The sequence below is a fragment of the Panthera pardus genome, unplaced genomic scaffold (assembly GCF_024362965.1).
Source record: "Panthera pardus isolate Hobbes unplaced genomic scaffold, ASM2436296v1 HiC_scaffold_7, whole genome shotgun sequence".
Classification (NCBI taxonomy): domain Eukaryota; kingdom Metazoa; phylum Chordata; class Mammalia; order Carnivora; family Felidae; genus Panthera; species Panthera pardus.
In genome coordinates this window covers 62,737,628-62,765,324 of record NW_026527002.1, presented here as the reverse complement: position 1 = coordinate 62,765,324, position 27,697 = coordinate 62,737,628, and the positions used below count along the sequence as shown (strand labels likewise).

Below are 27,697 nucleotides of genomic sequence, written 5' to 3'. Positions count from 1 at the left end.
GTGTATTTTAAGTAGAAGCTTCTTTGGAGGCAATAAGTAAATTTCCATCTCAAAGTTAATTTACTGTAATGAAAATTATTGTCATCTTATTAAATTGCAACAGTTAAAAAAACCCAAATATTAAATTTCTTACAATCATGTTAAGTCTCTCAGATAGCTTATAATTAGTCCATAGATAATACTCATGTTTGCTCAGACATATATAAAGTCTCTATATATCTTATATAAATTTGGAAATTAAATATTGTTATAAAGCCTCCTATGACAAAAAAATTTATGATAGATCAAACAGGTACAGACTATTACATTGTTATTTTAACAATAAATTTGCTTTTACACAAAGGGACTGTATCCGGAATCACATGGAATTGTTGGCAATTCAATGTATGATCCTGTATTTGATGCCACTTTCCATCTGCGAGGGCGAGAGAAATTTAATCATAGATGGTGGGGAGGTCAACCGGTAAGTTTTGCATTTTTTATGTGTGTATTTGTGTGCTGAAACATTTCATCCCCAAATTTGTTACCTGTAAAAAAGATGCCTAAAATTTCCTCATACTTGGCAATGTTTCTGTCTGTTGGTATTTTATATATATGTGTACACATAATATTTATGTGTATATGTGTGTACACAATATGTATATATATCCATATATGTATATACAGTATTTATGTATGTGTGTATACCTATTACACACATGCATAAATAATGTGTGTACATATATATGTTCATATGTCTACGTGTGTGTGTGTGTGTGTAGGTGAGGTTATGATTATAAAAGTGTGAGGTGATAAGTGTCTTCATTAGGCAGGTGGTGATGGAAATGGTGACGGGGGCTGAATTTCAGAAACATTTTGAGGAAGGAATATATAGTCATATCTTACTGATTTACCAGATTTATGGGTACAATGAAAAAGAGAAGTGAATGACTATGACTACCCCAAAATTTTAGCTCAGGTGCCATATGAATAGAAACAGGGAAGCTTGCTGAAAAGAAAAAAAAAAAAAAAAGAACTCAACAATGAAACCCACAGTAAGTTCATAAATTCTTTTGTTTAATCCGTTTTTTGAAATTCTTGGAAGTTACATGTAAGTGGAATTATACCTTAATTTTGGACCAGCAAATTAATACTTTGAAAGAACTCATCCTGTTTACTTCAGCTCCGATGGGTGGGCAGAAAGTAAAAAGGGATGTAGATGGCTTTCTACATAGTATTTTTCCTATGACTGTTTGTATGGTTGGGCAACTTGCTTTGGTCAGACATGAGCAAAATAGCAACATGAGGCCATAGTTGTTGAATGTGCAGAATTGAACCGAGTGCGCACGACCCTGGGTAGAAGGGTCAGAATCTCCACAGGAGCACAGCCCCGTACACGCAGTCATTGAAACGCATGTAGGAGAAAGACGGCAAATGGTTCCACCTCGTGTCGACTCTGATTGGAGGCTCCCGCCTTTGTGCAATCTGCTATGGCAAAGAGAGTGACCAGTGTCTGCATATACCCATGAATCTACTATCCCTAAACGGTCCCACAGCTGGAAATGTTTGCTGCAATCTATGGGCAAAATGGAGAATATAAAGTAAGAGAAAAATGGTAATGCTCTTTGATAAAAGGTCATTTGTGATAAAAAAAGATTCATAACCAAGAAGTATGCAAGGTTAAATATGGGCTTTTCATAAACAAACAAACACTGGAGTACTTCTTGTATGTCTGCAGAAGTATTTCTTTATAGTAGAGGTTTTGATTCTGCTGTCTTCATTCAGGCTGGACTCCCCGAAGTCTGTGATGACCTAAGTTGTGAGCATAGTAAAATTTGTTTACAAGGTGGATTTCATAAAGTTTATGATAGAGGAACATTTTACGTGTAAATGCAATGATTGAAATTAGAGTTCTCTCAAGCTATTATTATTAGTTGGTTTTTTATATTAATTTTGTTGTGGAAGCAAACTTGCCTGAAGAACCACAAAGGATATAGAGACAAATAGTAATTTTATCAAAGTGGATCACCTTACACCAAGTGTTGACCTTAGTTTCCCTCTAGGTTGGCAGGACTCAGAAGATGAGTCCACATCGTCATTAATTTCTGCAGAAGCAGAGCAGAGGCAATGCCGTTAACTTGCCCAATGGAGTGAAGTCTCTGTTTCAATCCTGTTTGCCTGTTTCCCAACTAACTCTCAAAGTTGATAGATTTGACCAAGTTCAGTATTTTCCTAGTGTTGACAGAGATTTAGAGAGAAACTGATTTGTGTTTCTATCTTCTTGAACAAGAGGCCACCACAAGAATTTCAAGGAACATAGTAGCTATCATTTAAAAACATCTTACTGAAATTTGGCATAGAAGAAGAACATATGGATGGAAACTCTAGGAACTACAGAATAAGAGTATAAGAAACTATAAATATTATAAGAAAAGATGAGCCTTAATAAATATTTCTCAAGCATTTATCTCATCCTCTCAGAGGTTTATACATTTCACAAAATCACCAGTGGAAAAAAAAAATTGAGGTAGAGAAAATATTTATAAAAACCTTAGGTATTTACATTAAACTTAACTTATTTTTACTGAATGATTAAAGCATGAAAGACATTTGGCTAAATAATAAAGGAGCCAGATTAAAAGGTAAACAAGAACCACTCTTATCCTAGTTTGAAATTTAATAGATGGGGTGAGGCACTTGTATAGTGTCCCATCTGACAATTTGAATCTCACCATTAGGTTTCCAAAAAAAATTTCTATAATTTAATTTCACCTTATTTTTAAAGTTTATTTATTTAATTTGAGAGAGAGAGAGAGAGAGAGAGAGAGAGAGAGAGAGAATGCATGAGTGCAGTGGTGGGGCAGAGAGAGAGGGAGAGACACAATCCCAGGCAGGCTCCACGCTTACCGTAGAGTGCTATGTGAGGCGTGATCTCACAACTATGAGATCATGACCTGAGCTGAACTAAAGAATTAGATGCTTAACTGATTGGGCCACACAGGCACCCCTCACATTTTTTTTTTTAACACTGATATAGCCATTTTAGCAAACTCAAGTCTGCTTTTAATTTGTTAATCTTCAGAATGTGCTATTAAAAGTTGTTATTCACTTTATGATGCCACATTTCTCATACATATTTTTATGGGATTCCTCTCATTGTTGTTGCTTTACAGTTGTAGTTACTTTTTTCCAATTACAAAATTATGTTCTGTACTCTTCCTGGAGTTCCTTAAGTGTGTTTGTTTCTTTGAAAAATCTCTCTGCTCTAATCATGCAATTTCTGATAGTAAGGTATCTCAGTGGGAAATTCCCCGTTCAGTTTCAATCTGGACCCAGCAAAGTGGAGAGTGAATGAGACTCCAAGGGGTGAACGAAACATGGAGATTTGAGGAAAAAAAAGTCCAACACCCCACCATCATGCAAGTTCTCTAAAGCCACAGTTTCCAGAGCAGGGCATTTCTAAGAGAAACGGAGGCATTCTTATCATTCCTTAAGCTGCTTAGCCTACAGTTGTTTCTGCCAGTGTTGGTGATGCAATGAGTTGGTCCTGAGACCATCCTCATGAATTACAGTAGTGTGAAAATACAAGAACAATGGCATGTTGGAGAAAGAGACGGCAAAGAGAAGAATGACATTAGAACAGAAGTGAATTTCCAGGTCAAAGGGATGCCTTGATGCAAAGCGCAAGTGGTTGCCTCCCCCTCTTCCTGTCTATTTTATTAACCTGCTAGTGGGTGGTTTTGCTTTCTTTTAAGGAAAGTTGTACCCTTTATTCTTTTACCCTTTGTTTCTTTTCCCTAGATTGCTATAAATCTGGTTTTGTTCTTTTTTTTTACTGTATTAATGTATTTAAGATGGACTCTGCTCTGTATTTAGAGTGCTGTAAATGCTCACGTGGCCACTTTGCTACTGGACTCATAATTATTTATAAGCCTTTCAAATGTCAGTTGAAGTCTCTGTCCCTAGGTAGTCACTAAATTCCCCCAGCCCTGGCTAAGCTCAGAGACCCTCCTTTGGGTTTTCATATTATTTCTGTCATAAATTCGACCATATATTTTTGAAATTATTCACGTATCTGCTTTAGTCTGTGGGTCCCCTGGGGGTAGAATCTCTTTTTTCTCAGTCCCTAACCCACAGCCTGACACAGTTAGGTGTCCCACTACTGTGTCTTGAATTGCACTGCACCCTCTCTGACGCCTGGTTTTTATCCTGTACTGTATCACTCACCTTCTTCTGGCCCTAACCGCCTGCGAAGAGCCACCCACGCCCACAGTCTGTCCTGCTGCAAACCCACTCCTGAATCTCAGTGAATGATTTATTCCAGCATCTGCTATGGCCCCATCCACCCCTCTGGCTTCCCAGAATTCTATGTATCCTGGCTCCATGCTTTTGAATGCAAAGGAATAATTTCCCTGCAAAGAACTGCTAGAAAGACTACGGTTGTAGTTCATGTTTTTGAAAAATGTTTTTTGCTTGTTTTCTACTTCTCCCCCTCCTCCCACAGCAGCATACTTTCTTTCATTTCAGAAAGTATTGGATTTCACAGTTAAATCCTTCTGATTCCAGTGAGACAGCTTTTATAAAAAAAAAAAATTCCTGATAACATATCAAGTAGGTATAATGATGTACCCACTTGTCCCCTCTTCAAAATACAGCATGTAAGACACGAATATTGAAAACTGCCTCTAGATAAAGCAGAGCAATGGAGAAACGTTGGCATTAAAGGTGGGAAATCCAAACCCAGGGTCTTGTCAGGTTATTTTAGTTGTGCTGTTTTACCAGTCTGTGAGGAAATTTATTTTACATTCAAATTCAGAGAAATACTGATTTCCCATTTCTCTGAATTAACAAGGAACTAGGAACTTCTCTCTCTCTCTTTTTTAAATAGCCCCAGAGGCTTGCTTTCACTTTTCTGTTTTTAGACCAAAGTTTTGGTGCCTTTTTTTTTTTCTGTGTAATTACTAGATTTAACTTCTGAGCTCAGAAATATAATGTATACGCATGACTGCAAGGGAAGTTTTATAGCTACTTATGATCTGATAACCCAAGAACATTATGTTTCAATCTCCTACCATTTGCTAGACCCTGACAGAATGGCTTCATTACTGCTACGGTCCTTTTGTTTGAGGTTTTTAAGTGTTTTTTAGTCTTAAATATTCTCTCATTTGTTCACTTTTTGCACTTTTCTGACCGTGCTCCCATTTTTCTTTTATAAAATATAGTCAACATGACTCGTATCAAAAAGCAGGAAGATGGGGCACCTGGGTGGCTCAGTTGAGTGTCCAACTTCAGCTCAGGTCATGATCTCACAGTTTGTGAGTTCGAGCCCTGCGTCGGGCTTTCTCTGCATCCAGCTCAGAGCCTGGAGCCTGCTTCAGATTCTGTGTCTCCCTCTCTCTCTCTCTCCCTCTTCCCTGCTTGTGCTCTGTCTCTCTCAAAAATAAGCAAACATTAAAAAAAAAAAAAGCAGGAAGAATGTTTTGCTTCTTTTTTGGAGAAGAAATGAAATTTTTTAAAAAAGTTTATTTTCAGAGACAGAGAGAAAGAAAGAGAGAGAATGCCAAGCAAGCTTTGTGCTATCAGCGCAGAACCCAACACAGGGCTCTATCTCAGGAACTGTGAGATCATGACCTGAGTTGGACACTTAACAACTGAGCCACCCAAGCACTCAAATATATATATATATATATATTTTTTTTTACCTTCTTATTGTCTTTGTGGTCCACTTGCTTTTTACAATTGGCTAATTTTTTTCTGATGACAAAGATTTTAATTGTCATTGTAAAAAGTTTGAGAAGTTCAGAAAAGTATGAAGAACAAATGATCCTGACTTTGCCATTGGGAAAATTTTAGCACACCCACTTCTGCCACCCTCTCTTCCAATGCACTTTTCTTATAGCACCGCAAGGACCCCTTCTGGTGAACTTTTCTCCTAAGCCTTATGGAACTAAAATTTACCCATAGGGCTTCCTGTTGTCCAGATAATGCCAACATCAGCATATATTCCACAGCATAACTTTAGAAAGTGCAGGCTCATCATTTGACAAAAGTGCATTTAAAATTTTCCATTAGAAAACCCCAGATTAATCTTACATTTCATAACTGCCAACTATTGCCTAGTACAACTTCCTTGTGAATATCAAGGCCCTAGGTTTTGTATGAAGTTGTTTGGATGTGAATATGCTAAATTTGAATCTCTGAAATTAAAATAAGTATAGAAATAGATCACTTAATATAAGAAACTGGTCTCTCTGGGATCTGATGTAGTTTTGAGGCACCTGCAGGCTGTCCAGCATTTAGTCTGAGTGCATCTTCTTTACAGTGGAGGTGCTGGATGGAGAGGAATGGCCACGCTCTTTCCTTATAGGCCCAGCCTACTCCCCCGCCCCTTGGAGCTCTGCCCCAACCTCAAATGACCAATGAAAACTGTACAAAGCAAGACCGTGCATAGCAAATTTCTTTTTACTTTCCGGCACATTGCATTCCCTCATTTCCAGAGACCACGGGGCTCGCATTCTCTCGCGAGAGGCGGGAAAGGGTACAGGGTTTGAAACATGGCGGATGACAAGGACCAGCAACAAACTGCCAGACCTGTAGAAGAGCCCCTGGATCTCATCAGGCTCAGCATGGATGAGCGAATTTACGTGAAAATGAGAAACGACAGAGAGCTTTGAGGCAGAGTACATGCTTATGGTCAGCATTTAAATATGACATTGGGAGATGCAGAGGAAACTGTGACTACTATAGAAATTGATGAGGAAACATACGAAGGGATGTTTAAATCAACAAAATATTTTTGAAAATATCAGAATATTCCTATGCTCTTTGGGGAGATGATGGTGTACTAGTTGCCCTCCATTAAGAGTTGGCTGAACCAAAGAATTTGTCGTGTGTGGAATATAGGAGACTTCTTATGATTGCCTTTTTAAATGCAGAGACATTATAAAGAGAACTCTGTGTAAATTTTGATATTAAGAAACGACCAAGGATTCTTCCACTCCTGAAATGATTTGCAGATAACTCAAAAATACTTAAGCTAAAGGACATCCCCCCCCAGCCATTTAAATAAATGTGATAACCAAGAAAAAAAAAAAAGAACAAATGGACACATTTTGAACCCTGGTTGGCCTGTGTGTCCATGGCAGTTTGTCCGCGGGCTGAGATCCTCATATCTCTGACCCATCCCCATGGAAGGAGGAACCACCTCTCCCATGCAGATGACATTCTCTAGCAGTTCACACCTCCTCAAATCTGAGAGGTCACTCTGTGCTCTCCTGCCCATTCCTTACTTGCCAGATGCAGCAGCTGTGATTTTGCGGGGCTCTCAGGGTCTTTAGTCCCTCCAAAGGAGCTTGGGAATCCATGCAGAATCCCCCAGGCCAGGCCACCAGACCTTTCTGAATCCATGGCCAACCTCCTGGAGGCCCCACACCTCCAAATATCCCCTCTCCCCCCAAAACAGAGGTTTTCACTGGAGTCGGTAAGACACTCTGAAAGTCTAGATACAGTGAAATCAGAAAAGGGGCTGGCTGCAATTCCTAGACCATTTTGCTTGGGTCTTACAACAAATGAGCCATATATTTCTTTCTGTTTGCCTCCCAAAGCACAGGGTGGGGGTGGAGGGTTGGTTCTTACAGACTTATGTTCAATGGGACACTGGCCATCTTAAGCTGTTTTTAATGTTCCTAGAATAACTGGATTATATTTATTTCCAATGCATAATAATAAAGATTAAAATAGATCTAGTGTTCACCAAATGCTAAGACACTGCTTTAAGGGCTTTAAATGTATTAACTTATTAAAGCTTAGAATAATCCTATGTGCTAGGTAATATTACCTACATTTTAAAGGAAACTGAAGCAAGGAGAGCTTAAGTCATTTCCTGGAGGACTGCATACTTGGTAAGTGACAGAGAGGAGGCTTAAAATCCAGCAGCTATCTGGTTGCAGAGCTCAGGTTCTTAACTGCCCTGTCTTCTGACTCACAACAGCATGTGCTGGAAAGAATATTTCAAAAGCCTCAAAGAAATGCTTGGGTCACCTAACTTGTCCCAGGAATTTATTCTTAAATTTCCATTTATTGAAAAGCTAAATAAAAGACACAAGGGAAAATCCAAAATAAAAAATAGCTTTTTTCCCCTTCTCATTCACCTAGCTTAAAACAAAACAAGACAAAGCTGGGTTCCAGGATTCTGGCATCTGTGTACCAAATTGGGGTTCTCCTCTATAGGCTTTAATAGGACAGGAAACATATGGTCCACTCCTGGGTCCTTTTATGAGCAGAATTCTGTCATATACGTGAAATGTTCAAAACAATGATCAGAAAAGACAGGTACAGAAGAGACTTCTGAGATGAAATAGGAATTAAAAAATGCCACCAGAATCACAGCAGAGCTTTTGAAAGCTTTTGCAGAGAATGTATTGAATGACATTCATGGAAACAATGCTTCTGACTTCCAGATGTGAAAAGAGAATGATTGCAAATAATGTGAAATTTATGACGGGGTGTGGGTAAAGTATAAGAGATCTGATCTAATATATTTTAAAACTTTTTTCTTCTTTGAGAAGAAAAAAATCTCAGAACGTGTTATAAGCCTCTTATATTTTCCTCATTAGCTATGGATTACAGCCACCAAGCAAGGGGTGAAAGCTGGGACATTCTTCTGGTCTGTGTAAGTTGTCTTTATTTTGTCAGTGTTTGTAAAATTGCAATTATGATCAGTTTATGAAACATTAACTCAGTTTGATTTCATTTCAGTTAAATACAAAAGCACTTGAGCTTTTCTATATTTTCTGATTGAAAATAATCTTCCAATCATTTTTTAGAGGTCTTCCCTCCTTTTTCCTCCATCTTTTCTTAATAGAATATGAAGATTTTCCCTTCTTGTCATCCTTCAGATTTTTCTGTCCATTTATAGGGTTTGGTAACTTACCACCAAGGATCGTATATTTCTCTTGGACTATTTATTGCTGTGGTTTGCATTATCATTTTCTATAAATATATTATAACATACTATGTTTATTTTGGTTCACAACATTAAAAGTCTAGTGTGGTCTCAGACAGCTGATGTAGTAGTCTAGAGATTGGAAATTCCAGACAGGAGACAAGGGGAAGCCTCTGTTTCCACTCCATTTTCCACTGAACTCTAGGATTTCCCTAATAAGAAAAATGGAAATACCACTTGTCTTCCCCACAGAGCTAATGGGGGGATTAGTAGTTAATGTTCATAAAGTAGTCTTTAGGTGAAACTTACCTAATAAAAGTGTCAACATGTTGATTATTTTTAAGGCTCCTTAGTTAGAAAAGGAATCTGTTTCAACTTTCATGGGGATTTTGTTCCCACTGAGATGTTCTTTCCATCTTTTTTTTTTTTTAACCACCTAAAGCTGTTTCCATATTTGCCTCTTATGCCTTAACAAAAATCTGACTATTCTATAATAGTAGTGTGCTGAGAGCAATCACAGGTTCAGATTAATCCAGAATGGGACCATCTATATTCTCCAAATTCAGGAATAAAAGTAGCTTTTTCAGATTTGAAGGGCTGCGTTGAAACTGGGTTTGGTGACTTTAAGACAGTGACCCTTTAAAAGTCTCCACCGCCCTATTTTTTAAAGAGCTTGTCTGAGTTGAGAAATAAGTGTGGGTATGTTAGAAATGACATGTAGATGACATGTTGATCTACCAATTTAATCATCTGCGTTACATTTTTGTAACCCTCGACTGTCATAGATGCTTACAGAAATGATTTCTTCTGTTCCACAACATATTTGCTCAGCAGAACGGAAAGGAGCCAACAACATAATTAATACCTAGGTCCCACCCTTACCCCCCGAAACTGCTGCAAAGCTTCGTTGAAAAGGCCCAGTGTTCTGATTTTGAATGGCAATTTTCTCCACCCATTTCAAACTACTTCCAAGAAGGTAGCTTTTGTGTGCTCTAAAGATGTCCTTAGTTTGGCTTTGCTTCTCGGGCTATTGTTCTTTTATCTCTATATTCCAGGAGTGACTTGGATTTAGGTTTTTTTTGTTTTTTTTTTCTTTAAAAAAAAAATCTTGTTATAACTCACACACACAGACACACACACACACACACACACACACACACACACACACACACCAGGGTCATACTTTCAGTTTTTTAATGGAATATATGTCAGGGGAATCTACACATGGTACATTCTGAAAAATTTTAAGTTTAAAACCAGATTCAAGGTGCAGAGTTAGACTTGGAAGGCCATCTTTTTAACGTGATTCTGTACTGCAACCTAGAATTATTCTTGCTTTTTAAATGATAGTATTCTATTCCAAAGTACTGATGCTGCTCCATTCCATTTTGTGTGTGTGTGTGTGTCAATTCATGTTCAAAAGCAGTAATTCCTTTTATGTATGAGTGTTTAGATTGCTTCTAATCCTAGCGCTGCCACTTAATAGATTGCTGGCTGTAGACAAGTGATTTAATCCCTCGATAACATAGGGTGTTGTGAAGATGGAATGAGCTAACTTTTTTAAAGGGCCTAGTAGGGTGCTTAGTACACAGAGAGTAACCAATAAGTGGTTTTTGTTTTCTAGTCCACATCATCTCTTCCAACACTGACCATACAATGGCTATATGTGTTCTAAGGTAATTGGTTCCCTTTAACACTAAATGCCTCATCTGGTCCTTCATTTTCCATCCCTCCTATTTTTTTTTTCTTTTTCTGACCATCTCTGACATACTTGGTCTCAGAACAAATTCTATATCAAACAGTGATGGTAAAGACAGCGACACAAGCACCAATTCCCTTTCCATTTGGACACACACTGTTCCTTTGCCACATTTGTTTGTGCTGTCTCTGGGTTGTGTTTTAAACACTAATGGCTAGGGCCTATGTCTTTTTGGTTCCTGGGCAATTTCATAAAGATAATGTAGAACTCATAGGAAAGTTAGAGACCACTTTGTCCAGCTCCTCATTGGCAAGGTTAGAATAGTGTGGCCGAGAGAGGTGAAATGTCATGCCCGAGGGTCACAGTTTGAATGGATATTCAGGCATCTACAGTTCTCATCTCTGGTTCTTAGGACACACACATACTCAGCTCCTGCCCAGAAAATGGTAATCCCCTGCTTATCTTTCTAAGAAGAGAATGGCGACTCCTCCGTAATGGTCTTTTTAGTAGGAGAATTTTGTATCTTTATTTACATTCATACAAATGCCTTGAACATGTTATACGTTTAACAAATATTTCATGAGTGTGTGTGTCATCTCTGTGGACTTGTGGATCCAGTACATGATGATAAAAGCTAACATTTTTCTAACTTCTGTGTGCCCGGCACTGTTCTAAGTGCTTTTCGTGTATTATCTCTTTTAATCTTTAAAAGAGCCTTATGAGATAAGAGCTATTGTTATCCTCATTTTATGGAGGCACTGAAACGTTAAGTAACTTGGCAAAGTCTAGTCACCAGCACATGTTGGAGTCAGCATTCAAACGCAAGCATTCCAGCCTCAGAGTGGATGCTTTTATTCCTTGCTGGTCAGACGCTCCATCCAACGAAGGTGTTAGAGGATGCGTGTTCTGAGCTCGACACAAAATCTATTAGCTTGTATTTTTCCATTAGCATCAAGGGAGTCCATCAGAGTCCATTTTTGTGACTTAACAGCAATTATGTAAAATAAAGCAGCTGGCAGGTAGGTCATGAAATAAGGTAAAATGAAAAGGCTACCGCATTTGGCTTTTTTTTTTTTTAAGTTAGGAAAGAATTCTAAATATGTAATTATTTCGCTCAGATACAGAGGATTTCTGAGGCTGATGAATTAAATACCTTAAGTGATGATCTTGGCTTTGCTATGCCTATTTCTAATTCAATTATAGGCTATAATACACAGGGTCACATTTATTCAGTAGCCTTGAAATTTGTTTACATTAAGACTCATTTTATGTTAAACATGATTTTCTGGCGCTGTTGGGATAGTTCTAGACTGGGAGGGGGCCAGAGGAAGGACAAAGCTCCGATCTAGGAGAGTTGGTGGGGCTTGGGGGGTGGGGGTTGCCTGGGGAGAGGAATTGCTTGATTAGGGCTCCTGCCAGCTCCATCCAGCCTTCCACCATGGCTCTGGAGCTTGGTTTTTCTCCCAGCTTTCTCTTGTTCACCTCCACCAAGAGTAAAAGTGTAAGTGGCTCACCCAACATCCCACAATAAATTTCCAGTAGAGTTTATTTTTTGGAGCAGTTTTAAGTTCACAGCAAATGAAACTGGAAGGTACAGTGACTTACCAAGCCCCCCTTTGCCCCTGCACATGCATAGCCTCCCCCATTATCAATGTCCTCTACCCGAGTGGTGTATCTGTTACAGCTGATGAACCTACACTGACACTATTATCACCCAGGGAACACAGTTCATATGAGGGGTCACTCTTGGTCACAGTAATGTTTACTGACTACAATTAAACTTGGGCTTTAGTTTGAGTTCGTCATAAACAAGCTCTAATGCCTGTTCTTGGATGGGGGGGGGGGGGGAGGCAGAAAAGCATGTCATGCTACTTGTTAGGGAAGAATAAGCCAATTTCCCCATAAATAAAGACATTGCTCAGCTTGTGAGCATCTCAATGAAACTCAGCCCAGGATACAGTACCGTCATGTTAGCTGAGAGCTCCCAAAGCTGGTGCCAGATTTTGGGTAATTATATTTCAACAGAGGAATGAGACTTAAACACAAAAGTCATTGTGGATGAAGATTATACCCTGTCAGTCTCATAATTATAGGTGCCTATTCTTGATAGATTTTGATAAGCTAGAAGAGAATTTCATGAATACCTTTCCTAACCCCTTATTTTATAGAGGAAGAATGTAAAGTTTCAGATTAAATAATGTTTCCAAAGTCATATAGGTCTTTAGAGATAGAATGATAACTAATTATGATCATTAATAAAAATAAAGGTTTTTTGTTTTTTGGGTTTTTTTTTTTTTTGGAACTTACTATGTGGTAGGCCCTGTACGTGCCCTTTGCCTGTTTTGTCTCATTTTATCTTTATGACCAAGCTATGTGCCATATGCCTTGCTATTATCTCTCTTTTACTGATGAGTAAACTGAGGCCCAGAGAGATCAAAGTGGGGTAGAGGTTAAGAGAGGTCATACCACCAGCAAGAAGCAGATTGAGGTGTCCTGGTAACCTCGGTGGCCATAGCTAATGGCTTTACTCACTGGATGGCAGTGCTTCTGAGCCCAGGGTCCTTTTCTGCCTGTAGCAGAATCTCTGATCAGCCAGACAGGTTGCTCACTTGATTGTGAGTGAGAGTTTCAAGTCTCACCTTCTATGACAGAGGTTGAGCAATATGATATGTTACAAATGGAAGTGGAAGTTTAAACACTGATTCGAAAGATGGCCTTTTATGACGAGGATGTGAAAGCAAATGGCGGTAAATAGAGAGCCCTTGGTCCTGGTGCCAGCGTGAGCAGTCATCAGGGTGAAGTTTGTGGAAATGCAACCTAACATCATGCTTTACTTGTTATCACCCTACAGAGTCATCCCTCATGAGCGGAGAATCTTAACCATACTGCAGTGGCTCACCCTGCCAGACGATGAAAGGTATTTGTTTCCGTCTCCCTGACTTAACCTCTCCTTTCTTCAGTCTGTTTCCATTGTAGGTTAGAATTGGGTGAAAACTAGATGGGCTGTGGAATAGAAGCACAGTCAAGGTTTGGTATTATTAAAAGTTTTATGGTTCTCAGTCTTGAACGTTACCTTCCCTAAGAAGGGTATAATGGACGTAGGCTATTGGGGAGCATTTAATTACATGGATGGACTACAGCTGTTAATCCTGGCCACTACAGCAGAGGTTAAGGGAGTTCCTGGCTTTGATAAATGAACCAGCAGCATCCCAATGATGCCGGGGAAGCATTAAGACTGACTTTTCACTTTAATGGAGTTGTTCTTTTAGGCTGCAGACTGCATGGTCCATGTGAATTTTCACTGGGCTCTGTTATCTTGAAGATCAAAGACCTGAGTATGCGTTCAGATAATCCTTTGTGACGTTTGGTCCCTGAGAGTGGTACCAGGCGGTTACTACAGTGCGGGTGGTGTAGGGGGCAGTGGATGTGGAAAAAATAGAATTCCTACCCCCAAAAAAACAAGAGACATTTTCCATGGTAATACTAACGGTGGTTGGGATATTAATTAACTTGATTTGAGATAATTTTCTCTTAATGTGAAGAGACACTTGATATTCTTTGTTATATGTGGTTTGAGGGAGATTCTGAACCTTCCAATTTTCCCGTAGGCCTTCAGTCTATGCCTTCTATTCGGAACAACCTGATTTCTCTGGACACAAATATGGCCCTTTTGGCCCTGAGGTTAGTAGCTTATCATCTGCTTGAGGAGAACCTGTGCCCCTGGCTACCTGAGCTGCTGACCTTATTTCAGGTCTCGTACAAAGTGTCTTGTATATGCAAGGTTTATATATATACTACAAGACTAAAAACATTTAAAAAAATCTTGAACATACCTGTTTCTCTTATAAGAATTTCATTTCAGATTGATTTGATATTCAAACATATCCTAATCTTGGTGTTGACAGGAGAAGTATATGCCATTCCTGAAGGCATTAGTCAAAAGGTGAAGGATCAGGGAGGGTTGGCATTTGCCATCACTGGGATAGAGTGGAAAGGCATCTGGAGATGAAACGCACAATACAAAACATTACAACTGAATTTTAGCTCTGTTACAATGATTATGCAGTCAGAGAGGATAGGTCAGCTAAGTAGCTCTAATAGCCTGAGCAGGTGCAATCAACCTGGTATATGTTATAGCATTGGACCCTTCTTTATTTGATCAATTTAGGCATAGATATATACCTGTGAAACCATCACCACAATCAAGACTATGAATGTATCCATTATTCCCCCAAATAAAATTAATTCTTTTTTTTAAATTTTTACCGTGTATTTATTTTTTAGAGAGAGAGAGATAGAAGGGGAGCACAAACAGGGGAGGGACAGAGAGAGAGGGAGACACAGAATCCCACGCAGGCTCCAGACTCCGAGCTGTTTGCACAGAGCCCAATGCGGGGCTCGAACTCACAAATGGTTAGATCATGATCTGAACTGAAGTCAGATGCTTAACCAACTGAGCCACCCAGGTGCCTGAAATTAATTTTTAATGGAGAGAGATGCACTATTGAATGAATCTATTTAGCAGAGCAATGTAATGCCCTTTTATCAGTCAGTAATCTTAGTTGGAAACAATCTGTTATATGATATCCACTATAACTTCAAATTCAGAGGTGGGAAAGAGATAGTTGTGTTTTGTTATGTTCCTCATTTGTCTGGAAATGGAAATCTTCGCAGTGTTGCAGCATAGATCACTTTAAAACATGACAGGATTTGCAAATCTAAAACGTTTTCCATCTCTCTTTCTAACTAGTGTGGTAAGATCTACATTGACACAATAAAACTTGATTTGGGATAAAAAATCATTTCAAAAACTCTGTTAATGGAAGCTGCCTTCCATTCTCTAATAGGCTGTGACAACACTGCTCGTGATAATTAAGTTCATTGTGTTCAGCATAAGATTGAGTAGGAAATACAGAGAAGTGTGTTGGTTTAAATACTTTTGAACAAAACCCAGTATATCTAAACAAAGGCAGTAAATACCAAGAAGCCATAAATATTTTTGAATATTTCAACATCAATTCTGTCATGATTTTTTTAAACACTGGAAACTAATGGCTATGTGAAACCATTCTTAGTTTGCCTTAAATCATTGAAGTTATATAAGTCTGATGCTCTTTTTCCTGTCCCTTTGATGTTTAACGAGTGTTGCATGATTATGAAACACAAATGATAAAATGAGATAAACATCTGCATGAAACACAAATCTTATTCTTGCCAGAACAAGCATGGCTGTTTTATCTTTAGGATGACTTTCTTTGAGATTAATCTAAAGTGAACAAAAGGAACCTCATTTTATGAAAATGTTAAAAAAAAAAATCCTAAGTAGTTCCATGTGCCTTATTTAAAAGTTCAGCTTTGCTTGAATAATAATATCCCTTAAAAGATCCCATGGCATAGGCAAGCCAGAGGTTGGTTTAGCCATTCTTTTAAAAGGAAGAAGCTGGACTGGGGCCGCTCGAGTCACCTGGCTGGTAAGTGGACTGAGCGGTAGAATCTCAGAACTCCTGGGCCAGGGTCTTCCCATAGAACCATTTATCTCTCCTTTAGTCCAGGACATAAGCAGAGTGGTCATTAATAACCATGTTCAGTTCATACAGAAGATTTTCTTCATGTCAAAAGTTGGCTTTTGACAATGTAGATGAAGTATAACCCTTAACAGTCCTGATTTCCTTAAAAGTCATAAAGCTCAGCAATGTTTTTTATCCATGAACATCTCTGGATTTCTAGAATGTGTAGTTCAGTTGTAATTGCGTACTTGAAAGTGTCTGTGTGCATGTTTTAATCAAGAAATAAACTGAAAGGTTTCTTTTAAAGTACTGAGCAGTGCTAAATGGAATGTAATATAAGATGCTTTCGTTTGTTGTAGTGATGATGCTGTGCTCAGGGTTACTCCTAAATATACAAACAGAGATTTTTTTCTTCTAGAATTTTTGAATTAAGACTTGAAGGTATTAGAGCTATGTTCTTTTTAGTATTAATACTTCCTTTTAACTGGGATATTCTCATGTATCCCCTGAGTAAAACTCTTAATTAGGTCCTTGGAATGTATCTCCAGTTACGATAACTTGGTAACCTGGTCACTTTCTTCTGGTAAGGCAAGAGATATTTTCAGATTTCAACTATTTTTCATTTGGTTCTAGGAATCCTATTTCTACTGAAAAATAAAAACAAAACCATTTATGCTTTAAAAATGCAAAACCAAAACAAGCCAGCAAAACCTCTTTTCTGTAGTAGACGAATTGGTTTATATACCTGTAGATCCATTATATACATGTGGTGTGCATGTAAAGGCTTTACAAACGGAAATATTATTCATAAAATCAGTAACATGTCTTCACTTACATCTAAGGAGAAAATACCTTGCATTTGAAGTTTAATTGAAAAAAATTAAAAATGCTGTGTGCTACAACGAAGTTGAAATCTGTGCATTATTTGCTTACTGTCTGAGTATACTTTTTCCAGGACGATTCTCAAAGACTATTAAATGAGATGACCAAACTTTGGGCTAATAGCTTCAAGAAATGGTTTATTGCTCCTGGTTTCATAGTGTAAGGGTGAATGTTCAGAAACATGCTTGCTTTTGATTGTTGGCGCAATCTTTTTCTCTTTGACCTGTGCTTTCTCTGTGACTCCTCGTTCGGCTGCTCTTCCAGGCCTAGAGGCAGAGCTTTGGCTGGCTAGTTACTACCTTCAGATGGCAAAGTATTCTTCTGAAAAGCAGGGAAATTTGCCCCTCTCCCTCCGGTCCTCCTAATAACCTCAGGCTAAATCTTCTAAAGTCAGACTAAAGTATGGCTGGTCAGTGAAATCTTAGCTTTTGTCTACCTCTAACATTTGAAGAAGGAAGTACGTGCAATATAATCACTGGATGAAAACTCATTTTGGCTAAATCCTGTTTCTCCCGCTGCTCCTCTAACCTGCTGCAACCAGAAGGGCTCACCTTTGGAGTCTTCTGAATGGTGGGGTCTCTTGCAAATGGCTGGGTGTCTGATGGGCCGACTTGAGCACTAGCTGAAATGTATTCAGTGACCATGAAATGGGAAACTGTCTTTTTCCTTTTGCTTCTCTTCTCGTGGAGAACTGCCTGAAACTAGATGCATTAAAAAAAAAAAAAACAAACACCACCAAACCAGAGTCCATGGGGCTGTGTCTTTCAATTGCTCTGCCAGGGACAGAGGATGAGGCGGAAACGGAAGTGCCTTTGCAGTGGCTTGCTCTGGAAACGGTGAAATGGCATGGCAGATGGCCTCCCTCTTGGATACACTAACATTGTTCCTCCTTCTGCCCCTTCCTGCATCTGAATGATTCTTGGAGCAGCAGTCCCACCAAGAGAGACTCAGCCAGGGAGACGTCAGGGCTTGCTGCTTTAATTCACCTTTGCACCATCAGCAAATCAGGGGCCTGTTTTTCTCTAGCGTTTGGAAGTCCCAAAGGTTATCTTCCTTACTCAGGTTCTGTGTCAGCCTTCACCACTCTCTCTAGATTTTCACAACGAGATGTATAGAAAGAGTATAAGCACATAGACTCTTTCTTGAGATCTATACCAAGATGAAGAGATCTTGATGAGTTTTACATTTTACCTAATTTTGCAAGATAGTTTTTTAAAAGACAGTTTTATTTATGGTTCTCTCTTGGCTTCAGAGGTCCTCTGTACCGAAAACCTAAATTATCAGTGGGAAGGAAGTTCTCTCTCCTGCTGAAAGTCCTGATTTGTCTAAGTATACATTTATGTCCAAGGAGGATTGCTTATTATTTATGCTCCATTCCATCCTTGGTTTAAACATTTTTCCCTAATCCTTGCAAATGAAGGTGACACTTGCTTTGATATAGTGGTGGTGCGAACAGATATCCATCAGATTCTGAATTGGAGCCACCTACATGAATCCCATGGTTACCTTGAAATGACTAAATGGCTAGTATTTTATTTGGTTTTCTGCTAGTACTTTATAAATGGAGACCTCTTCATAACCAAAGATCAGTCTCTCCCTAATGTGGGATTTAATGGAATGCAGAACTGTATGTCACCTTCAGTATATCCACAAGCAGTCTCCTTAGCCCAAGAGAAACCCGCATGACTAGATTCTCTTAAATTATATTCTTGCTCACAGCCTCAAGATGGGTTTAGGAAGCTTCTCTCTATAGAGTTCCATGAATCATTTCTCCTACCAACTTTTTCTCACTTAAGGAGCCTTAGTCTTTTTAACTAAGGCTCTGCTGACCCAAGATGGCAAAGTGTGAGCTTTATTATCTGACCCAGAGGGACAGACGACTTCTGAGTCCAGACATCTCTATCCGCCAGTACAGGAGAGTAGTTATGGCTCACCTCTTACTCCGGCTAAGAGACCTAAGAGGAAGGTTACCCCTAAGAGGAGACAGGAAAGACCAGTTGCTCCTCCAAAGAAAAGAAGAAGAAAATTACATAGGATGGATCATTATGCTGCGGAAACTCGTCAGGACAAAGTAAGTTTATCTATTGTTCCAAAGCTTTGTGGCGGGTAGGTCTGAGTTGAAGGTTTTCTTTAGTGCCTTGCTTTGAAAATCAGCTGAATATGTTTCAGAAAAACTCTGGTTTTGTCATTCTTGGCTTTGAGTCCAGAAGAATCTGGCACTTCAGAGGTTAACACTAACGTGAAGACCTCCTGAACTTTCTGCAAGATGGGAAAAAAGAACCTTCCACTTTCTTTAGAATCAGTCGCCCTAAACCTAGTATTAACATTTAGGCTTGAACGAATGTTAGGAAGGCTGTTGGTTTTGCTTGCACTTATTCATGGAATTGGTTACAATGGTTTGTAGCCTTGGTTCTTGAGACAGTCCAGCAAGGCAGCGAGGGGATTCCTCAAAGACCATATAAATTCGAACTCAATAGAAAATTGGCTCAGATTAATGGTGCATACCTTCAGAGTCCAGAAAAGGTCTTAGGTTATAGACAAGGGAATAGCTGAGGTGGAAAGCAAAAGAAAACAATGGGTAGTTGGAACTGTGTGTATTTTCTTATAGAGACATGAATAACGTCGACTCTTTTCAGTACATTCAGAAGAGGTTAGAAGTTGTCACTTCTCTCAAAACCTTCAGGTACCTCTGAGGCGCTCTCTTGCTTATGACCATCTGAAATCGTCACTGAGAAGCAGGTCTTGGATTTCACCTGAGTTGTCTGGTGAAAATAAGGCATTGCCAAGCATTGACATATTAATGCTTTTGGTATGTTTTTGTTGAGGCAAAGGTCTTAGAAGAAAGCATGGTTTTCCCAAAAGCAAATACCATTTAGTTCCACATGTGGTAGCCCTTCAGATGATGCTGGCGCATATCATTCTGAGACTTTTCACTTGTGACTTACTCCTTGGGACAGAATTTGAAATACTGACTCCTGCCATGAAGGAAAACAAGTTTACGGCTGATTTTACTGAGGATGTGATTTGAGGAAAGGTCTTGAGTCATCTGAGAAGACACTAATGGAGGATAATATTATATGTCTGAAATAAAAAATGATATGCAGACCCTTCTGTTCTTACCAGTCATCTTGGGTGTATGTGTGTGGTTGCAGCTAAGTTGTAAAATTCACCTGAAGTACAGCCAAGTGTTTGTCTGATGAGGTGTTTCTTGGAAATCTTTCCATCGCATAGAGATGACAGTGAGAGGGAAGTCTGTAGTGTGTGGGAGAATTCATGCTGTTAGAATCTTCCACTGGAGGCAAGAAAATGAGAGATGGATTATATTTCTTAAGATTTGTAAATCTTCAGACAACTGAGTTTTTGTGTTTCCTTAAGCTCAATAAGAATTCTAGAACAAGCTCAGTGGTTCACTTCTTCTGAAGTTAAGACTCTTGTAGATTCTTATTCACTCAAAATCAGCTTGAAAGGGACTAAATTGAGAAGCAATAGCTTGTTTCTTAGAAGAGATTCTTCTAGTAACCTTGTTTCTTGGAAGAGATTCTATTATGGGATCTATTATTCTCAGACATTGACAGTTAAGTTCTTGGAGACATTAGATGGATTCCGTTGTATTAATGATGTTCTAATTTAGCATCAAATGGAAGGGTACCATTTTACCTCACAACTGTTTTTGATTCACTTAGCCTCCATCGTCTTGCCATGGTTCAAAATCTGATGTGATTTCACCTAGCAAACAACAGGCTTAAACTATCCATCTGACTTTCTGCTCACTCTCAAAATTCTTGGATTTAAATAACATTGTTACATTTTAGAAAGGCCAGTTTATCTCTAAAAAAAAAAAAAAAGAATTTACCTTCATCTTTCTGATATTTTTGTATCACAGAATCTTAAAAGGGATTGAATGAGGGGAGATTTTACATTCCTGAAATAATACAAATAAAAGTGATCAGAACAGATTTCCATTAAGAGCAGCAGACAGATCTCCCTAGACAAAGCTCTGCCTCTGGGCCTAAAGTTTTCTTTCCAGAATGTTCTAGGGGTAGAAGATCTATGAGAAACTAAAAGGAAAAAAAAAACCAAAAACCTGCCGGGCCTAATTTGCTCTTTTTTTCCAGATGACGAATCCTCTGAGGGAAATTGACAAAACAGTGGGGCAATTAATGGATGGACTGAAACAGCTGAAGCTGCATCGCTGTGTCAATGTCATCTTTGTTGGAGACCATGGTAAACCTTTGTTTCTTCTTCGCTAATAGGACAACTACATAGATCATGTTTCTGATGGAGAACGCTTGCCCTCAGAGTCCCAGATTGTATTCTTCACCTTCTTCCCTCTTTCTTTAGGGTAGGGAAAGAAGTCAGCCATGACTCAAAAGTGTGAGATGACACGAGATGACCCTGGGTCATTCTGACCCAAACCGGGGACTTCCTGTGTCATCCTTTTCTTTGCAGGAAAGAAAGTCTTTCCACAAAAATCTGTCTCTTGCCAAAGTGTGGCAGACAATTTGCTTGTGGTATTAATAGCTTCCTCTCTGTGACATATCAGGTGATACTACTCATCTCTGCTAGCCACATCCCCAAAAAGAGCCTACAGAGTTTATGTGCCTAAAAAAAAATCAATCTAAATATGATACGGAGGAGGAGACATAGGATTCTTGTCAAAGAAGAGGTATATAAGTAAAACGATTTCCCTGTATTCACTGAGAGAATTCAAAACCAAAACCACAGGACCTTGCTTCAGTACAGAAACTGTTAAAGAGAGGAAGAGGCAGAGTTTTTCTAAATCACTGTATAAAGTAGAAGAATTCATAACCACTTTGTTGAACATCATAAACATTAGATATTATGGAGCTGCAGGGAGTTCCTCAGAGGGCGTTCTTATTCACAGCTGTGTACCCTGAGTTCTATCTAGAGAGTGCCTCCTGCATTCCAGAACTATCAAATTGAAAGAATGACCCTGGAATGTGGGCCTGCTCCCTTCTAGGAAAAGGCTTCAGAGAAAAAACAATTGGTAGACTCTTTGGTAGTTGTGTTAAGAATGGCAGGCAAGGGTCCCTAGTCAAAGGTCTGCTTTGGGCCTGTAGTTTTCTTTCCAGAATGTCCTAGAAAATCTAGGAGAAGTTAAAAAAAGAAGTTGGGGAACTTGCTTGCTCTTTGGCAGGGGCTAAATGTGACCCTCTGCAAAATCATGCTCCATAAGATTGACTTGGGAGAGAGCTACAGATAAGACAGAGATTCTGGAGCATGTGACACGGCTGATTCAATATAAGTTGCCCAGAGGTGTCAAGAGCATTTGGTCACAGGCTGGAGCCTCATGTCTAAGAAGTGGATGGGTGGCCAGCGAGTCACATGCTGGAGCATTGTAAAGGTCTTAGTTTAAAACCTTGTCTTACCAGGTGCAGGCTTCTGAGATGAGTAGATTGCTTTAGTTTTGGGAAGCCATTGCATCTCTTTCTTAAAAGGTAGTATGGTCTAGTATTTCAGAGCCTGGGCTTTGGAGTAAGAAGTAATTTCAGTGGAGTTCAAATTGCACTGTGCCACTAAGGAGCCACCTCGTCATATGTGGCCTCCTTGTCTGCAGAATGAAAACACTAATACTACCTACACAGAGTTAGTCCAGAGGGTGAGAGTGATGACGCTTGAGAAGCTCTTCACATATGGTCTTTGAAAGCAAGAGAGATGGTTCACCGCTACGATGGCAAAACTGACTTCCTAGACGTGTAACAAATGGAAGATCCTTCCAGTCTTCCACCAATATGTGTTTTGAGACTTGCTTTTTCTGAGTTAACAGTGTACTAAAACAGTAGCTGTTCATTGTTTTTTCTTTATGATGGTTTAAATGTTAAAAGACAAGTTGTATCAACTTTGTGCTATGTTGGGATATGTTTTTGTCTTTCTTCATTCCCATTTGTATTGCAAAAGGGATGGGGTGTCTTGATCTGGGATCCCAGAAGGTGATAATTTGGATTTTATCAGGTTTGCGCCACTCTGGGTTGTATTTCTTTATTCCAAAACCTTATGATGTCCTTTACAGAATCACTTATTTTCCCCCTCTTAGAGAATATCTATATATTGGATTGTGCAAAGCAGTATATTAAATCTTCATCGTTATGTGTCATCTCATAAATTCCAAAATGACCATAAATGTGTCTACCAGTCCCCATAGTCTATTATTCTGACATTTGAGTTTATGTTGTTTTTTTATTCATCTATTTTTAATATTGATTAAGATTTTTTTTTTTTTTTATGGGGGCAGAAAACCAGTCTTGGGTAGGGCAGGAATATTTGTTGGTTAAAAAAATTCCCTACCTACACACTTTTTGTGTTTGAGTTGCTAGCTTTCAGTTTTGACTGATTACATTGTTTACAACTTGTTTTCAGCAATATTTTGTTTTTCAGTTTGGGTGGTCATTGGGGCTGACATTTTTTTCTCATCTCTTGTTGCCAGTATTGTTTTGTCAGTAACGTCCAAGGCCACCAGTGGAGACAGACTGAGGACTGGTGATTATGCACTCAAGTCAGGAGATACATTAGAGAGAATTGGAAAATGACATTTTGTAAAAGAGACACAGAACTATGTATTCCAGTTATTTCCACCACCCCCAGCTGGGAAGAGTTTGAAGCAATCTAGGATTTTTTTTTTTTAGAGTAGATCTTTTCCATAATGACTGTGTAAATAGCTTTTTAAAAACAAGATCGTAGTCACTTCCTCTGTCTTGCTGTTCCTGCTGAATGACTTAAAATGATCATTGAGATGATGCATTTTCCACCTTCTGGCACTGCAAGATGATGTGGCTATATCAGAATCTGGTGAAATGATTATAGAAAGGAGCATTAAAAAATGTAAAGTCAAGTTAAGAAATCTCAAAAGAGGGGGATCCTCACAGTAAGTTGTTAGAAATGAATTAGGGACATATCTGGGTGTTATTTTTAGTGTCTGTGCTAGGATACTAAGTTTACAATCACCTGAAAATATGTTCTTTGCCCCCTACAGGAATGGAAGATGTCACCTGTGACAGAACGGAGTTCCTGAGCAATTACCTGACTAACGTGGATGACATTACGTTAGTGCCTGGAACTCTAGGAAGAATTCGGTCCAAATTTAGCAATAATGCTAAATGTAAGTTGCTTCTCAAAATGCTAAGTTGTTAGAATGGTAATAGAGTAGAGTAGGTGCAGCCCCGTTCTCTGAAGCTGAAATTGTTGCGTAAAAATCCTCACTTTGCTACTTCGTAGCTGGGTGACCTTGAATAAGTTATGTAAAAACTCGAAGCCTCAACTTTTTCATCTGAAAAATGGGATGTTAATAACAGCTCCTGGATCGAGCTGTTGTGGAAATAAACCTATGTGTATCACTCAGAGAGGGTCCTGGCACATGACAGCCTTATGTAAATATTTGCTCTTGTTTTCTTTATGTGGAAAATACACTTAATTTGAGGCATGCGCATAACCATAAACTTATGTTTACAGCAGAGGAACATTTCAACAAGAGGTTCAAGCTTACTCTTTAGCTGAGGCAGGGGAGTCTGTGACAGGTTTGTCAGAACCACACTCAGACCCTGAATGTCCCTAGGAGCCCAGTTAAAGGGGACTCTTCAGCTTTATGAAAGTGACCAACACAACCCTGGGGTCCTGCCTTTGGGAAGTGGCAGCCATTTTGAAAGATTAGAAATAAACAGGAACCGTCTTATCGCTTATGTTGTACACACTCAGGTTATGATATGCCACTGACAAGAACCTTTATCGATAGAATAGGATGTCTTAGGTGGTGCCTCCCTAGCCTCTGAGAAGTCCACAGTTTTATTGGAGACATGCTGCATTTGGGGGAAAAAATCCTTTAGAGGTTTTAGCCTTGGGAATAAGAAACCATCGGCAAAAGTGTAAAGCTTTGGAAAATTAAGTTTTTCCCAAACTGCGTTCCTGAGTCAACACAAATGGGAACAGTTCCAAGGTCAGCTCCAGGCAACGTTGTAAAATAAACAAATCCTCTGTGTTTCTGCCGTCTCTTTTCCATGCCCTTTCTGTCCTCCGGATCCTCCCTTCTCCTCTGCTCACTTGAGACAGGAAGGCCCTGGCCAGGGACAGGACACGGGTCACTGTGGTATCTCTTGAGTCGGTGCTTACATTTTAGGGCTTGTGCAAGAAAGGTTTTGTCTATATTGAAAGGTCTTTTCAGTAAATGAATGGTAAATGGAATGACGAGGTTGTTTTAGGGGAAAAGGAAAACCTTGGGGCCAATGAAGTAATAAGTACCAATAATGAAATATTTCATACTTTACAGACGCTTTCCTATATGTGATTTCATCCCGTGAGAGTCAGTAGAGTGGATGGTTAGCAGCACAGACAAGGGTGGCAGGATGTCTAGGTTCAAATCCCCGCTTGGGCAGGTGGTCACTTTATGACCTTGGGCAAGCTAGTTACATGCTCTGTGCCTCAGTTTCCTCATCTATTAAAAAAGGATTGTTGGAAAGATTGATGAGAGATTATTTACATATCCCCTTGGTCAGTGTTTAGCACATAGTCAAAGTTGTATAAATGTTAGCTATGATGATGGTGTCTTGGCCATGTCACTATTTCAGCTAGATGTGTATACAGTCTTCTTCAATCCTTCTAATAACCCTGTGGGACGGGTGTTATTATCCCCTTTTGCAAACAGTAGAAATCAGGGCTCAGAGAGAGGTGAAGTTTCTGGTGAGAAACAAGAGAGCTAGGACGTGGCGGAGCTGGAATGTGAACCCACATTCACCAGTTCTTAAGCACCGCCATGTGCTGGGCGACCACTTCCGCTCATGCAAAGCAGGAGCTGCCAGCGTGAGAGGCCTGAGAACTTGAGAACTTGAAGTTGGTGTCTCAAGCGTGGACTCAGGCAGTTGTTATTTTCCAGTAGTTCTCTGGGATTTATCTGAGCACAAGATTGCCCCGTGCTGTTTATTTTTCTTCATCATCAAAGAACGTGACTTACCCTGTTTGGTCCCTTTGAGGATTGTGGTTTATGAGTCCACAGAGTATAGAAGTTCAGAGGATGGCCCGCTCAGTCAGATTGCCAGGGTCCCAGTGTAAAAGCACCCTTCTTCTAAATGCCCTTTGGCTTGGTGAGGATTCTGTTAGCACCTACCTCCCAGAGTAGCTGTGACCAGAGAGAAAGTGCCTGCAAAGTTCTCACAGAGACTGCACGTGATAGGGACACAATTTGGGTTCAAACTGTTGCTACCATTATTACTTTCTTGCTTTCCATTAAAAAATGCAACTAAAATTAAACCCCAATTTAGGTAGGATGGAATCCACATTTTAGCTTTGGATTTCATAGCTTTAGAATTAAGATTCTGAAAATTGTCTCTGAAGTATGTGTACTTACACTGCAAGACAAGCTCACTCATACATTTTTTCCTTCTTTTTTTTTTAATTTTACTCGTTTATTTTGAGAGAGAGAGAGAGCGAGCGAGAGCAGGGGAGGAGCAGAGAGAGAGGGAGAGAGAGAGAATCTCAAGCAGGCTCCGCACTGTCAGTGCAGAGCCTGACGTGGGGGTCAAACTCATGAACCATGAGATCACGACCTGAACCAAAACCAAGAGTCAGCCACTTAACGGACTGAACCGTCCAGGCACCCCAGTCATGCATTTTCAAAAAATAACAACAAGTATTTATTTATTTATATTAGCGATGCTTACTGAATGCCTACCATGAACCAGGCCCCGTGGATACAGCCAGAAATGACATAGACATGACCTACTCCACTGATACTTAAATTTCAGGGAGGGCTGGGGCACCTGGGTGGCTCAGTTGGTTAAGCGTCCAACTTCAGCTCAGGTCATGATCTCGCAGTTTGTGAATTCAGACCCCACATCGGGCTCTGTGCTGACAGCTCAGAGCCTGGAGCCTGCTTCAGATTCTGTGTCTCCCTCTCTCTCTCCCCTCCCCCACTCATGCTGCCCCCCCCCCCCCCCGCCAAATAAGTAAACATTCAAAATTTTTTTAAAAAATTTCAGGGAGGGCTGCTTCATGAGCGTTGATATCTCTTCCGTATGCTGCTTTCCTTTTCTGCTGATTCTGTAATGACACACTAAGGCAAATTTTTTGAAAACAAAACAAAATCCAACCAACCTACAATCTGCTCTTTCTCTCTACACCCCCCAAAAGGGGACCTTCAGATAATGTAATCCTGTCCACAGTTTAAACACAGTCATCATTTACATAGTTTTGCTTTTAGCTAGCTCAGGGTACTGACTAAAATACCTTTTGTTTGCTGGTTCGTAAAAATAAAGGAGGTGCATCCCTGTGTGTGTCTGTGGCTGGAGAGGGCAGCTACCTAATTAGACCCATGATGTTACTGGGGAAACAAAACTCCATTTAGAAAAAAAATAACTCAATGGAGTAGAAGATTCATCTTAAAATGGATGATAGCTTATTTCAAAGACCTGCAGATAAATAGGAAGTGTCACTAAAAGCCCCAAGTGCCCGATTTAGTTCCTGATGGCAAATTGCAAATAAACTGAAGCCAAGATCCAGAGGGACCACTGGGGAAACTTCAAGAAGATGTTTACCCAGCATTATCTTTGTGCTCTGGAAGGAGGAATTCCCTTCCAGAAGAGGAGAACCAGACCTTGCCAGGAAATGTGCCATAGAGGTATTTCCACGTACCTAGCTGCGTTCCACTTACCAAAATATTAAATACTCACACACAACTTTACA

At 39.5% G+C, this 27,697-nt stretch overlaps 1 protein-coding gene across 11 annotated transcripts in view; it reads left to right on the top strand.

The window, feature by feature from the left end:
* The window catches only part of ENPP2 (ectonucleotide pyrophosphatase/phosphodiesterase 2), a 111,324-nt gene that overhangs the window by 51,891 nt on the left and 31,736 nt on the right, over positions 1-27,697 (top strand). For 7 of the 11 annotated variants that reach the window (XM_019459963.2, XM_019459959.2, XM_019459962.2 and 4 more), the window contains exons 8-14: positions 344-463; positions 8,595-8,650; positions 13,474-13,539; positions 14,231-14,303; positions 18,927-19,082; positions 21,127-21,235; positions 24,003-24,128. In XM_019459963.2, coding sequence (XP_019315508.1) covers positions 344-463; positions 8,595-8,650; positions 13,474-13,539; positions 14,231-14,303; positions 18,927-19,082; positions 21,127-21,235; positions 24,003-24,128 — 706 coding nt within the window. The remainder of the gene's footprint in view (positions 1-343; positions 464-8,594; positions 8,651-13,473; positions 13,540-14,230; positions 14,304-18,926; positions 19,083-21,126; positions 21,236-24,002; positions 24,129-27,697) is intronic. The other 4 variants (XM_019459967.2, XM_019459965.2, XM_019459968.2 and 1 more) reach the window with 1 other exon arrangement.